Source organism: Cercospora kikuchii (assembly GCF_019650295.1).
Source record: "Cercospora kikuchii DNA, contig_00001, whole genome shotgun sequence".
Classification (NCBI taxonomy): domain Eukaryota; kingdom Fungi; phylum Ascomycota; class Dothideomycetes; order Mycosphaerellales; family Mycosphaerellaceae; genus Cercospora; species Cercospora kikuchii.
In genome coordinates, this window is record NW_025408582.1 from 2,305,187 (window position 1) to 2,319,043 (window position 13,857).

General features: G+C 53.1%; 6 protein-coding genes across 6 annotated transcripts; 3 read left to right on the forward strand and 3 right to left on the reverse strand.

Annotated features, from left to right (window-relative positions):
- Positions 1-1,393: 1,393 nt before the first annotated feature.
- Positions 1,394-3,763, forward strand: CKM354_000085200 (uncharacterized protein; the record flags this gene model as incomplete). Its single annotated transcript, XM_044795958.1, has 1 exon — positions 1,394-3,763. The coding sequence occupies one exon, from the start codon at positions 1,394-1,396 to the stop codon at positions 3,761-3,763; it is 2,370 nt and encodes a 789-aa protein (XP_044651893.1).
- Positions 3,764-4,332: 569 nt separating this feature from the next.
- Positions 4,333-6,318, forward strand: CKM354_000085300 (uncharacterized protein; the record flags this gene model as incomplete). The annotated part of the gene is made up of 1 exon (XM_044795959.1): positions 4,333-6,318. The coding sequence occupies one exon, from the start codon at positions 4,333-4,335 to the stop codon at positions 6,316-6,318; it is 1,986 nt and encodes a 661-aa protein (XP_044651894.1).
- Positions 6,319-6,450: 132 nt separating this feature from the next.
- On the reverse strand, positions 6,451-7,980 carry CKM354_000085400 (uncharacterized protein; the record flags this gene model as incomplete). The annotated part of the gene is made up of 2 exons (XM_044795960.1): positions 6,451-6,849; positions 6,919-7,980. 2 exons carry the CDS (start codon positions 7,978-7,980, stop codon positions 6,451-6,453), a joined length of 1,461 nt encoding a protein of 486 aa, XP_044651895.1.
- Positions 7,981-8,554: 574 nt separating this feature from the next.
- CKM354_000085500 (uncharacterized protein) lies at positions 8,555-9,652 on the reverse strand (the record flags this gene model as incomplete). Its single annotated transcript, XM_044795961.1, has 3 exons — positions 8,555-8,757; positions 8,816-9,385; positions 9,481-9,652. 3 exons carry the CDS (start codon positions 9,650-9,652, stop codon positions 8,555-8,557), a joined length of 945 nt encoding a protein of 314 aa, XP_044651896.1.
- Positions 9,653-10,588: 936 nt separating this feature from the next.
- Positions 10,589-11,213, reverse strand: CKM354_000085600 (uncharacterized protein; the record flags this gene model as incomplete). The annotated part of the gene is made up of 2 exons (XM_044795962.1): positions 10,589-10,655; positions 10,705-11,213. 2 exons carry the CDS (start codon positions 11,211-11,213, stop codon positions 10,589-10,591), a joined length of 576 nt encoding a protein of 191 aa, XP_044651897.1.
- Positions 11,214-11,778: 565 nt separating this feature from the next.
- On the forward strand, positions 11,779-13,742 carry CKM354_000085700 (uncharacterized protein; the record flags this gene model as incomplete). The annotated part of the gene is made up of 3 exons (XM_044795963.1): positions 11,779-12,000; positions 12,060-12,632; positions 12,690-13,742. 3 exons carry the CDS (start codon positions 11,779-11,781, stop codon positions 13,740-13,742), a joined length of 1,848 nt encoding a protein of 615 aa, XP_044651898.1.
- Positions 13,743-13,857: the final 115 nt, after the last annotated feature.

Genomic DNA, 13,857 nt, shown 5'->3' on the forward strand with positions numbered 1-13,857 from the left:
AAGCAAACGCTGGAGAGAGCGGTTAGCAAGATGAAACATTTCCACATGCCCCGTCGAGGACAACGCAACGGTCTGCACAGCTCCACCGATGGGGTTTGTTGTGGGCGTGGGCGGTTAGCGAAAGGAAGAGGTTGGAGCTCGGCGGGTGAAGAGCGCGTAGCAAAGCAGGAGCGGCTTCTGGACGATGATTGGGCAGCCACCCGAGGCTTGCTCGCAAACTTCGAGGTTGCATCGCATGGCATGCAACCAGCGCACCTCAAACAGCTCCTACGTGTTTCAGAGCTGGTTGACAGTGTGAGTCACCTTTGACCTCACCTCTCAATCACGCACGATGGCGTTGAGATATACAAGTGCGCGAAAGTCTTCTGCGCGCTCCAGAATCGCGTCGACGCGACGCTCGGTGCACACACGCGTCCAGAAAACACGCTTTCGCGCGATCTCGTGCCCCGGCTCGTGGTCGTAGCAGACGATCCTCGTGGTTTGCGAGTGGGCATGATCTACAGACGCGCGCGAAATGGATCATGGTGAGCATTGCCTCAATCGACCGGGTCTTCTGTGGAACAGCCCAAAGCAATCCATAGCGCCTGGCTGCGGAACACTTTCCGTGATCAACGTTCGTCCAGGCTATGCTATGGTGACGATGAGATAGATGAGGCACTGTCTGAACCGATTACGAACAGCGAACAGCAGTCTGAATAAGGCGCCTTGCACTGTCCGACCCCGAAGATGGCTGTAGAGAGCGACCGATCAAGAGGAAATGCTGTGCTCTCGATATGACATCCACCTGGTGACGCGTTCGTGTTGGCGGACCATCAGTGATTTTGGCGTTCTTGAACCACTGCTTGTGTTGTGGAGCAACATGTACCAGCTGGCGCTTATTGCAGACCGCAATTCGCGTCAGGTTCTGCGTCAGTCCGTGACAATCGTCTCACCTGGACAGTCGCCCAGTCTCATTCGGCGATTGTATGTCGTGGGTACGCTTCGCGCATGTCTTGTCGTCTGGAAATGTGGCCTACCGCCCAAGTCCCCATCTGCGGGCGGTGACATTTCACGGGTGAGCAGAAAAGTAGCTGATCAGCTGCGCGTTGATGTAGATTTTGGGACCATGCAACGGAGTCTTGCGCAATGTGCAGCACTTCTCGTGTCGACGACAGATTGTGTACGTGTCGAGCGGTCTCGCGCTTCTGCGCGCCGCCGACAGCCGAAAAGCTTGGCGCGACTGGATTGCATATGTCATCCTGGTGCCTTCCAGAACATTTGCCTCTGCAGGTCAGTATTTCATATTTTCGCCATTCACATCGTTCACGTGTGCTGATAATCTGTATAGAAGCGCGTCCCCGCGAGCTGATCAGTTTATGGCCTCACGACTCGAAAGCAACACCACAACGCCACGATGACCGAGTCTCCGATACCTTCACTGAAGTGGACTGGACAGTACACGGTTTCGGCGCCGGTTTCTGGGCAGAAGTTGTCTGGCGACAAGATACTGCTACCACCATCGGCGCTTGAGCAGCTACTGAGTGCCTCATCGAATGCTGCAGCAGAAAATGCGCGACGAGATCTCCCACAGTATGACCCATACAACTCGTCAACTTATTCGGCTTATCGGCAGGCCGAGTCCCAATATCAGGACCAACGCCAACAACTTCCATATCCGCTGACGTTTCGACTTGTGAATCCCGAGAATGATCGTGCCGTGTATGCTGGCATTCGCGAGTTCTCTGCCGAGGAAGGACATGTCGTTCTTAGTCCGTTTCTTCATGAGACGCTAGGCATTCCTGTGACGGAGACCAAGCATGGCGAGGAGATGGAAATCGATGGGGTGGAGGATATGGGACAAAGCGGCGCTTCGCGGCCCACGGTCACGATCCACGCACGACATCTGCCCAAAGGCACATTCGTGAAGTTGCGACCTCTAGAACCTGGATACGATCCTGAGGACTGGAAGGCGTTGTTGGAGCAGCACCTTAGAACAAACTATACAACCATGACGAATGGCGAAGTTCTGATCGTCCCGGGCGGTCGGGGAACCGGCGGAAAGAAGGAGGAATACAGATTTCTGGTTGACGGCTTCAAGCCGGACGTGGATGGCATTTGCGTGGTCGATACGGATCTAGAGGTGGACATAGAGGCGTTGAATGAAGAGCAGGCTCGAGAAACGATGAAGCGTATAGCAGCGAAGATGGCGAAACAACCAGGCACGGAACACGGCAGCTCTCCAGGTGGGGAGTTGGATCTTTTCAAAGAACAGCATGGACAGGTCCTGCCGGGAGAGTATGTTGACTATCAGTTACCATCATGGAACCGATGTCAAGCGTTAGAATTCGAGCTCGTGGCCGAGGACGACCAGGAGGATGTCAATATCCTGATCAATCCATTCTCTCCAACTCAAAGATCGAAGCCGCGCATCGACGAATTTGTTTTCGCCGATCTTGACACAAGACCGAGAAAGCGGATTCGACTGGAGCCGACCAATGCAGAGCTGGAGCACGCCGAAGCATTGCAAGTATCAGTGTGGGCATTCGCACTGGGAAGTCAGAGCAACGGACACGCAGAAGCCGCCACAGAGCCTCGCCACTTCACACTTCGTGTCAAACATGCAGATGGCCCCGCCAACGTGATTGATTTGACAGAGGAAAGCGAAGAGGCACCGCCGAACGAAGGAGATGTACGATGCAAGAACTGTCTACAGTGGGTACCTCAAGCACGACTAGTTCTGCACGAGAATTTCTGCCTGCGCAATAACATTCTTTGTCCGAAACGTTGTGGTCAGGTCTTCCAGAAGCGCTCTCCCGAGTATGAGCAGCACTGGCATTGTTCACACGATGATTCCTTTGGCAATAGCCAGTCGTCGCGGAAGCAGCACGATACGATCACACATCCAACCGAGGTATTACGATGCAGTGATTGCAGCACAGCGGAAACGTTCCATAATTTGCCTGCTCTGGCCCGACATCGAACCACGACATGCCCAGGTAAACCTATACTATGCCGCTTCTGCCATCTTGAGGTACCTCAAGAGGGTGACCCAGATGTGCCAAACGCAGAGGCTTTGCTCTCTGGGATGACGGTGCACGAGCTTGCCGATGGTGCACGAACGACGGAGTGTCACCTGTGCCAGAAGATCGTCCGTCTTCGCGATATGGAGACTCATCTCAAGAACCATGACCTTGATCGTTTCAATCGCCACGTTCCAGTTCCATGCCGGAACATCTACTGTGGTCGTACACTCGACACTTGCTCAAAGAACGGCGATACTCGAGCCGGCACACGGATGGGACAAGGTCCTGGCAATGATGTTGGTCTGTGCAGCGTCTGCTTTGGGCCTCTCTATGTCAGTCTCCATGACCCGGAGAATAAAGCTCTACGCCGACGTATCGAACGCCGATACCTTCAACAAATCCTGACGGGCTGCGGGAAAGCTCATTGCAAGAACGAGTATTGCAAGACCGGACGAAAGAACCTCGAGCTCAGCACGAATATCACGACGAAAGATGCTCTGCCAATGATCAAGCCTTTTCTTGCTGGTCTTACGGAAAGTGGAGAGGCCAGAACGCCTTTGCATTTCTGCGTAGAGCCCAGCAGCCAGAAGAAGAGAAATCTCGCCGAGATGCTGGCCGCCGAGGATGGCGGCCCGACTGGTAAGGGCGGATATAGTTTCGAATGGTGCCTAGGTGCACTTGAGGCTGAGGGCGGAGATCTTGATGCTGCAAGGATGTGGTTGAAGAACTGGGCACTGGCCAGGGCAGAGGAGAGGAGGTGATTATCACCGACCCCTCACAGGCACTTCTAACATTGTATCGCTGTTCGTTAGCACATATGTGGCATGCCCGTGGAGCCAAAGGAACCGAGATACCATCACTACCACATGATGTCTTCCTAGACACTGCGCCTCTTTCCCGGGTTACACGACATGAGGCGAGACTGCTCGTATGTGGCGAAGCATACAGCCACCTCGTTAGCTCGTCAGCAGTCTTCATTGCGCCACTACTGTTCACAGCGTTGTCGTCCAGCACACTTCAGGGAGCCACCATGAATGAAAGTCGCCTAATACTTTTCGCATTGCCGACCCAGCACATTGAGCCGCCGATTGTAAAAGGGACTTTGCTCCATGCAGATGGCTCAGCTTCATTCATGTACCTCGCGAAGCCATAAGCGATGCCCCTCATTGTGCTTTGCTGTCTGCATTCGTCTGCGGATCCGACATAGCAGTGCCCTCGTTCGGTGCTGAGGTATCCTGACAGAGTACGATATGCAGATTTTTTCTCATCAACAACCACTGGCGCCACGGATACTGTCTCCGCACAACGTGTTCTACAGTCATTCTGGACCATGGAAGCTTCGGGATTCACTGCGGCAGTTCCGCTGGATACAGAACATCTCACGAGCATACTATCGGCTGAACCACGTCTTGATCAAGCAAATTTGCCTCCCGTGGCAGTCGATCAGAGAATCTATACTCCACTACAAGATGCTAGAAGCCAAATTCGTCTTCTAAAGTGGCGTGCGGACTCAGATCCTGCCGGTGTGCATGACTTGCAGACATCCGTCTGGGATCTGGATACAGCCCCAGCTTACATTGCCATATCGTATACTTGGGGTCCAACAGTCAATCGTCCCATCGTTATCGATGGCATCTCAACGTCAGTGCGGCACAATGCTTACTATGCACTTTGGCAAATTCGACAGCTTCAGCCTCACTGCTTTGTCTGGATCGATTCCATCTGCATCAATCAGCAGGACGATGAAGAGAAGAGCGCTCAGGTAGCGATCATTTTCCAGATATTCCAGGAAGCCGTCAGGGTTGTTGCTTGCCTTGGGGAACATGCAGACGATAGCCACTTCCTATATGCAACCGCAAAGATGCTGGTGCCACATTTCCGCGAGTCGTGGGAGCGGTATGGCACACAGTTGGAGGGGTTGTTTTTCGGCAGCTACGAGCAAAACACAACTCTTTGGAAGCTGGACGCGCCCACTTTCCAACGCCTCATCTCTGCTTGTACCCGGTTCTTCTGTCGGCCGTACTGGAGTAGGCTTTGGATCGTCCAGGAATTAGCTGCTGCACATCATGAAGTCCTGTTCGCATGCGGAGTCCATACTCTTGGCTCAAAGATGTTCTATATACTATATGTTACGCTATTCGAAGCTACGACAAAGAAGCACGAGGCATGGAAGCTGAGATGCAATCCGTCAAATATCGACGTTCCTGCAACGCCTTCCAATATGCGACCTATTCTCTTCAGAGCTTATTCCGGGACAGTTGCGACGAGCCTCAATAGTCTGGGCCAACTTTTAGCAGCATCAATGTCCATGCTCTGTGCAGATGTTCGCGATCGACTGTTTGGAACACTAGCCATGACGGACTGGACGTTGACTGGGTGTGCGCCCATCACGCCAGATTACACAAAATCAGCTTGCGAGCTTGCCATAATGCTGGCGCGGAGATTGAACATTCGCGATTTGCAAACCGGCCTCCTTGCATTGGAAATCGATTGCCACCACGAAGAAATACGGACAGCGGTGCAAAATCAACGGGACCAGCCATTCACGCCCGAGTTCGAGGACGTAGATGAGTCTTGCATTGAAGAGTTTACCATCTCCGCGAAATGTGCTCCCTTGTACTATTCGGAGGACGGATTTCTTGCGGCGGACTTATGTCGGCTCTCGCCGTACGATGTTACAAAGACTCTGAAGGCCTGTACCGAGTGTGCGGCGTATAAGGCACGCGAAGGAGTGCTGCGTGGCCATGGTCAGAAAGAATTGGACGTGGATGGAACACTGGCAGCTTTGCTCTGTGCCGATGCCACGTCAGGCGACATCATCATCCATTGCAGCGGGTTCCTCTCGGCTATCAGCTCGTTCGATGCCGGTAGCGCGCACCCCACTCGGTCGGGTTGGAGCACAGTGGTCCTGGTGGTGCGGCAACAGAACGACGATCGTTTCGACATAGTCGGACAAGGAATATTGACCAACGACTTCAATGTCTATCTAGAAGACGATTGGAAATATAAGCGCGGTCTAGATTATGCTGGCGCCTGCCACGCAAGAGAACATTCCAGGTTTGGCGCACACGTGTCTCTCAGACTCACGCCTGAGGAATTAATACTTTTGATCGCGCAGGACTTGCAACGAATAGAAGGTCAACCAAACTATTACTACTCCATGGACACGTACAACGCCGACGATCGCCTGCAGCGCCTTGTCACTCCACCGAGCGCTCGGCCCAGAGACGCTGTCAGATTCTGCAGTACCTCCTGTTGCCCACGCATCCGTCAAGGGAGGCGCTCTGACATGCCAACAATACCACCGCACAGCTGAGAAGGTGCGGAAAGGCGTCATTGAAGGCAAGCTCTCCAAAATTGAGATTGCAACGATGCAAAACTCGATCAGACAGAACTCGATACCTCCCTGCAAATCTTCCGTGGTAGCCGCAGCAATTGCCTCGTTGTCTCAGAAGATCCTCTCGGTACTCGGCTTCACCCACTGCACCTCCGTACAAGGCCTCTCCTCGATCCATTTCTTGATCTTCACCGTGTCCCAACCGGCGATATACCTCTTATCCTCTTCCAACCACTTCTCATCTTTGCGATCATCCTCCACTCGTGGCTCCTTCGCTTGGCCGAGTCGGAAAGATCGAACGAACCAGCATCTCTTAAGATGATATGTCCATTGCATACACAGATTGTGTTTTGTGCAAGCCTCGTGGCAGCGTTCGACGGAAGCGTGAGCAGCCTGGTATTTCGGTGGCTCGAAGCCGTCCCAGTCGGCATTGTCCCAGTCTTTGCGAATACTGGGTGACTGGAAACTCTCGTAGAAGGATGTTGCGAGGTCGCGGTATAGGAGAGGTCGCTGATGATCAGAAGTCAGTCTTGACAGCCCAGGGATGAACATCACAAGTCTCGGCAGAACACCACTTACCTCTACACTCCTCTCCCGCCACTCCCACCTCCATAACCTCTCCGCAGTGTCATCCTTTGGCTTGTGCATGCTCAGCACGGGCTGACACCAATACAACTCCGAGAACGGCACCCCATGCGGCGGATGAGGATTGAACATCGGCCACAGCCCTTCCAGCTTGACAGCCTCTTCCCACAATGCCCAACCCAGAATGCTATCGCCGCAACAATTCACCAATGTCTCATGCCAGTGCTTCTCAGCCAACTTCGAACCACGATACTTCATGTTTCTCCAAGTGTAATCGTATTGCACGAGCTTCTGCATCGCAGCGCGGGAGAGAATGAGCCCTGGCCCTCCGTTCGCAAACCACATCCCGTCTCGACCGGGCGAAGGCGACCCGAAGTAATGCGGTATATCCGGGTTGAAATGTTCCAGTAAACGGAACAAGGTATCCCATACGATATACGTATCGCCCTCGAAGAACACATACCACTTTTTGTCTGGGCTGATTCGCCATGCGCGACTGACATCTGGCAGAAACTTGAATTTGTCCGTCTCCCAACCTGGAAGTCTACTCTCATCTGCTTCGTCGAGGGTACCATTGATGACATACTGTTTCAAACGACGATATGGCAGAGTCTGGTCGTCGCTATCGATCAATTTCTGTGGTATGTCCGCGATCGTATCGATGACAGCTCGGCCGGCGACCTCTTCATCCATATCGGAGAAGATAAGCAGATTATCAAGACACGCCGCAGAACTGTTCAGCTGTTCTCGCACACGATACATTGCTCCATGCCCAGACTTCAGTACGGGTTGAATGTGTTCCAGTTTCTCCTTGGGAAAGAACTTGCATAACTCTTCGACATGAGCGTTCTTCGCTGTCCCTTTCGTGACATGCCGGAATGCGGATTTCGATTTCCATTGGAAGAATTCGTTGTCGTCCTCATAGGCTTGGTCGACGCTCGTTTGTTGCTGGTGGAGAAGTCGAGACTGGCTATATGGCGATGAAGAAAGGAAGAAGAGTGCCAGACACCCGAGTATTGTCGTTGCTAGCAGAGTCTGCCATATTGTTCGTTGCATAGCTCGATATTGTGGTCTCGTGTCAGTCGCTAGCGGAGCACGGTTCTGTCAGAGATTCCCTGTGGTTCAGTGTCGTCGTCATCGTGCGATGTTGTCCATGCCGGCATCAATTGATTTTGTCGCAACGGTTCAGCATGTGAAGTTGGTATCGATGAGAAATTGACGAAGTGAAGACCTGGCAGGAAACAGGTAACTGTGAAGCGGGTAGTCGCCATCATATCACACGGGCGTTGCGCCTACTCTTCTTCCAAGTTTTGCATCAACACGCGTCAGAGTCCCGCTACGCATCCTGAAGGACGGAGGGCGCGTTTGTGATTCGAACTTTGTTAGCAGTTGCGACAAATTATAGTTGCACACCGCGTTCTTATTTGACCAAGCCTATGCCGCGGTATGCTTAATGTCAGTTGCACAGAAAGTGACATGTGGCAGTCGGAATGCATGCGTGACAGATGCCGTGAGTTCCGTCAGAGATGCATCTGCCTTGTTTCAGTGCGCGCTCGGCACTTGCTCCGAGATCTGAAGTGGCGTTTGATTTTGTACTTCTTGTTGTGCTTATCGCACTCTCGACAACACTTCACTTCGATCGCATCCACCATGTAAGGCCTCCGACTGTCAGAGCAACAGCTGGCACAAGCGTTCTCGCCATATTCCACATGATGATTCCACCAAAGTGCTCGACGATCTGTGCCGTATTACGACTAAACTCCTCAGTGGAATTGACTTGAGGAAACGCCCAATTGGGCTTCTCGGCGTCTAAGAAGTCACAAAGTGGCTTCCCTGTTCCATCGAAGTCAGCTAGGTCCGAATGTCTCCAGATCACGTGTAATCAACTTACACCCTTCCTTAACATTCATAACCAACAACCTCTCCTTCGGCACCAGCCTCTTGATCTCCTCATTATGCCGTTCATAATACTTCACGCTAGCCTCATTCGTCCCATTCTCCAAATCCCTCATCAAGATTCCGATCAAATCATACCACTTCACCAACCTGGTAATATATCCCTCTGCCACCTCATCCCTCGGCGCAAACGCCCACTTCACGAACTTTCCCCATAGAGTCGCCGGCGGTCTCACAGCAAGTGCATACTGCCCAATCGTACTCTGCCACGATTTGACCCATCCCTCGGGAGTATCGCGCACTGTCAAAATGACTTTGGCCTCAGGATAAGCTTCCAAAAGTTCGCGGTAAAAGATTACGGTAGGAGTATCAGTGGTCGCCATGCAGTGGCCTAGAAGTTGGTCCCAGTCTTCGCGAGTGAAAGGTTTCTTTTGGGTGCCAATGGGGTCGTATTTGGCGTCGAAGGCATCGTTCCACATTTCGGCGTCCCGAGGATTCTCGTTGAGGATGGCTGCGTAGTGGTAGACATCGGAGTAGCCTAGATCAAGAAGGGCTTGTCGGAGGGCTAATCACTCGAAGTCAGCCTTGTCGTTGTTCTCTTTTTCTCTCATGAGGACATGAGCTGCTCTTCATGGGCGTGATTGGCGAAGGAAGACTGACAAGATGTGCCTGTACGCGAGAGGCCGAGACAGAGGATTTTCAGAGGCACGACGCGAGAGCATTGTCGCCGATCGATATTGGTAGTGCGTTGCATGGCCTCGATGTCACCAACGATTGCACGTCGCGGAGGAGGTCGCACGGCATCGTTCTTTTCGTTTGTGGAACGGGACATGTTGGCGCTCGTGGGATTCATCTCGTGCTCCTGTGGTTAGTGATTCAAAAGTGGCATGAACTCCCGTGAGTGCTGCCTGGGAGATACCGAATGCAATGAATAGGTAAGGACTTTGAGACAGCAGAATTGCAAGCGTGGTTCCGAGCTCTTCGATATATATGTGAGGCGTTCAGCTGAGCGCGCAGACCCATGTGGAATCACACATTTATGTGTTTACGGTAGCACTAGAGATCAGCTTTCAGCCACAAAAGCGAAGGATGAATAAAGTTTGGGGAGAGCCAAATGTAGTCAGTTGCGGCGTTGTAGCTGTAGATCTTCTCCCCAGATCACAAACGGGTTGCCGCAAGCAGTATGCCACCACATTAACCAGGCACTTCCGCGTTGGTAGTGTCGCTCGAAACCCAGCTTTCTGCATTCACATTGGTCCTTCGTGTGCTGAAAAACTCGTTGCTGATTTCAAGATTCGTGGCTAGATTGAGCTTATTCATATAAGGCGTCCTGCGCTTGTGTTCTGGCGGTCTAAGCCCAGCGAACCAGCTTCCCCATCAGACCATCAGCCGGAGCAGGAGAGGGCTTTGGCTGGTGCCAGAGGGTTCGAAGCGGTAGCAAAGGCTTTTCCCTCGTCGTTGTTCGGACCACAACGCAAGCGCTGCTTACTCTTGGTGCACGTGGCTTTCCTCTCAATGGACTTGCTCCTTCTGAAGCTGCTATTTGCACGACTTCCGGCTGCACGGACAGATGTTTGTCTCTAATGGATGCTCAATCACGCGCTGTGCTCGCGAAGCGAGAGCTGAGTGGGATTTCCTAGCTGGTGCCCGAACATCGAGCTGAACATCCAGCCAAATAAGCCCCTGTTCCAAAGTAGCCACATCAATTTGTCCGTGTGACAGCTCTAGTCATACGAGACGGGCTGCGGGTTTTATTTGTGCGACTTGCTCATTCTGCTTTTCCGCCTCCAGCAACGACCTGCACCACTAGGAACAAGGCAATTGCCCACCAGTATCTGTGGCTAGTCAGCATGGAAACAACCTTTTTCTGATAGTACCACTCACTTCTGTAAGAATGACTTCTCCGGTTCTTTGCCCTCAACCTCGCCATCGGCCGTCACCACAATCGGCTTGTTGAGCGCAGGCTTCGGGCCCGTCTTGATCTTGACCACCTCCACATTCAGGTCTTTCACAGTATTCCTTCCCTTGCCTTGGCTCACTGGCTCCGATGTCTTGAATCCGAGATGATAGAGCTCTCCATCCTGTCTGACGTGCAGCTGCAGCTTCTTTGACTTGGCGGGTGCGAAGTTCGAGGCGGACGTAGCGACTGCGGACCAGTCTCCGGAATCATGGTAGAAGCCTACGCGCACCACATCGTCGCCTGTGGGTATCGTCGGCGGGGTATAGCTCTTGATGGAGGCATTGTTCGAGGTGTAGGACACGGTTGCCAGCGGTTGAGGCTGGTCCGCGGAGGACGGCCAGGCGAAGACCTTGACCTCTCGTTCAGCACCGACAGCAGCGGCGAGGGAGACGATGAAGGTCAGCAGGACGCTAAGAACGGTGGCGGCGCGCATGGTGGTGGAGGGCTGCGGTATGGCAGACGGCAGCACCTCCGGGCAACAACCACGAGCTGTTCGGGGATGCCAAGAACGCGGGAAGATTGAGCCGCGCTCGCCTGGGACAATGTCTTTTTCCTCGCGCTCCGCCAGTTCACCGCGCAGCTTCGCGTGCCCAGCGCACCGACGATCATCCACGACGTCGCCTATCAGCCTGCTGCCGGTGGAGATGGCTGCGTGCCACTACGAGCGGCCCTCGTCTTCGCTCCGCAGGCCAACTGGCCCCCGCGTCCCCACTATGATGTAGCTCTCCTTCAGCAGCGTCAGGGTCTCCCAGGTCGATTTTCGCGGTGAGAGGTCGAGCAGGCAGAGCTTGACCAGGCCATTCGCAGGAAGCTCAACGAAACTTCTCCTACATCACCACTTTCCATTTCTTCTTGCCTCCTACCTCTCTGTAACGACCAAGTTTTCCTTTCGTTGCAGCCCAATTGGCATCAGAAATAGCCCACGATAACCTCGAACCCTTTTCAAGCAAGGGATCCCTCAGAACCACTCCATTGGGAGCTACAAAACCACCGTCAAGATGGCGACTCCAGGAGGACTTCCATACCGCAACCCTTCACGGCAGCAGTCGCGCCAGATGTCCGTCGACCCGCACAATGAACTTCGCCCGGAGCAGAACCACTATATCGGTATCGATGTCGGAACTGGTAGTGCGCGAGCATGTATCATGAACGACAAGGGCGATATCGTCGGTTTGGCAAGCGAGAACATTGGCCTCTGGCAGCCAGAGACTGGCTACTATGTACAGTCCCGCCGAGCCATTAAAAGTCATTGAAGTCGAAATGCTAACCCGAGCCACAGGAACAATCAACGACCAACATCTGGAAATGCATCTGCAACTCGATCCAGCGAGCTATGTCTCAGCACAACATCGATCCTAACACAGTCCGCGGTATCGGCTTCGACGCCACCTGTTCCCTCACAGTCTTCGACCGGGAGACGGACGAGCCGATTGCAGTGACAGGACCAAAGTTTGACAATGCTGATGGCAATGATCGCAATGTCATTCTCTGGCTTGATCACAGGCCGGTGGAAGAGACGAAGAAAATCAATGCCACGAACCACAATCTCCTCAGATATGTGGGTGGCCAGATGAGCATTGAAATGGAGATTCCAAAGGTGCTGTGGTTGAAGAACAACATGCCAAAGGAGCTCTTCGATCGATGCAAGTTCTATGATCTGGGCGATGCTTTGACACACATGGCAACTGGCAGCGAGGCACGAAGCTTCTGCTCAGTGGTCTGCAAGCAAGGATATGTCCCAGTTGGTGTCGACGGCAGTGTCAAGGGCTGGCAAGAGGACTTCCTTACCGAGATCGGCCTCTCAGATCTCTGCGAGGACAACTTCAAGCGGATGGGAGGCGTAAACGGGGTGGTACTACCTTCCAGAACGACTTTGTGATATCTGAGCTTTTGGCTGACAATTTCGCAGAACGGCCACTACCTCACTGCTGGTGAGCTGATTGGCACCTTGTCCGAGAAGGCAGCAGCCGAGATGGGTCTCCCAGCTGGCATTGCCATCGGCAGCGGTGTGATTGACGCCTATGCCGGCTGGATCGGCACTGTGGGCGCAAAGGTCAACCTCAGAGAGGACAGCCTCGATACCACCAAGCCAAAGAACGACGTCTCCCAAGCCTTCACACGTCTGGCCGCTGTTGCTGGCACATCGACCTGCCATTTGGCTATGTCGGAGAAGCCAGTCTTTGTCAATGGCGTATGGGGTCCTTACAGAGACGTTCTCATTCCAGACTACTGGTTGGCCGAAGGTGGACAGTCGGCAACTGGCGAGCTTCTCAAGCACGTTGTCGAGACACACCCAGCCTTCCAAGAAGCCATGTCTCTGGCCGAGTCGTTTAACACCAACATCTACGACTACCTTAACGAGCATCTCCTTGAGATGAAGGAGAAGGTCAATGCTCCAGCCATCTCTTACCTCGGACGTCACTTCTTCTTCTACGGAGACTTGTTTGGCAACCGTTCTCCGATCGCCGACCCAGACATGAAGGGGTCTGTGATCGGTCTTTCCAACGACAAGAGCATTGACGGTCTTGCTCTGTACTACTATGGTACTATGGAGTTCATCGCTCTGCAGACCAAGCAGATCATTGAGCAGATGAACAACGCCGGGCACGTCATCTCCTCCATCTTCATGTCTGGCTCACAATGCCAGAACCCGGTCCTCATGTCCCTTATGGCCACTTCTTGCGACATGCCTGTACTAATTCCACGATATGTGCACGCAGCCGTCGTGCACGGTGCTGCCATGCTCGGTGCCAAGGCCGCGTCTACAGACAAGGATGGCAAGAGCGAGCCGCTATGGGACATTATGGACAGAATGAGCAAGCCTGGAAAGGCTGTCTATCCAAACAAGGACCAAGGCGAGAAAAAGCTGCTCCAGGCCAAGTATAAGGTCTTCCTCAAGCAATGCGAGGAGCAGCGCGCTCACCGCAAAGACATCGATGATGCTATCTCAGGCTGGAAATAGAGGTAATGCATCTCTGATGCAAGCTGCATGATGTCGATGAAAAGCATTACATTGCATAATATTTCCATAGACATAGAAGGCGACGCTCGACGGCGAAGCGAATGATGACGAAATG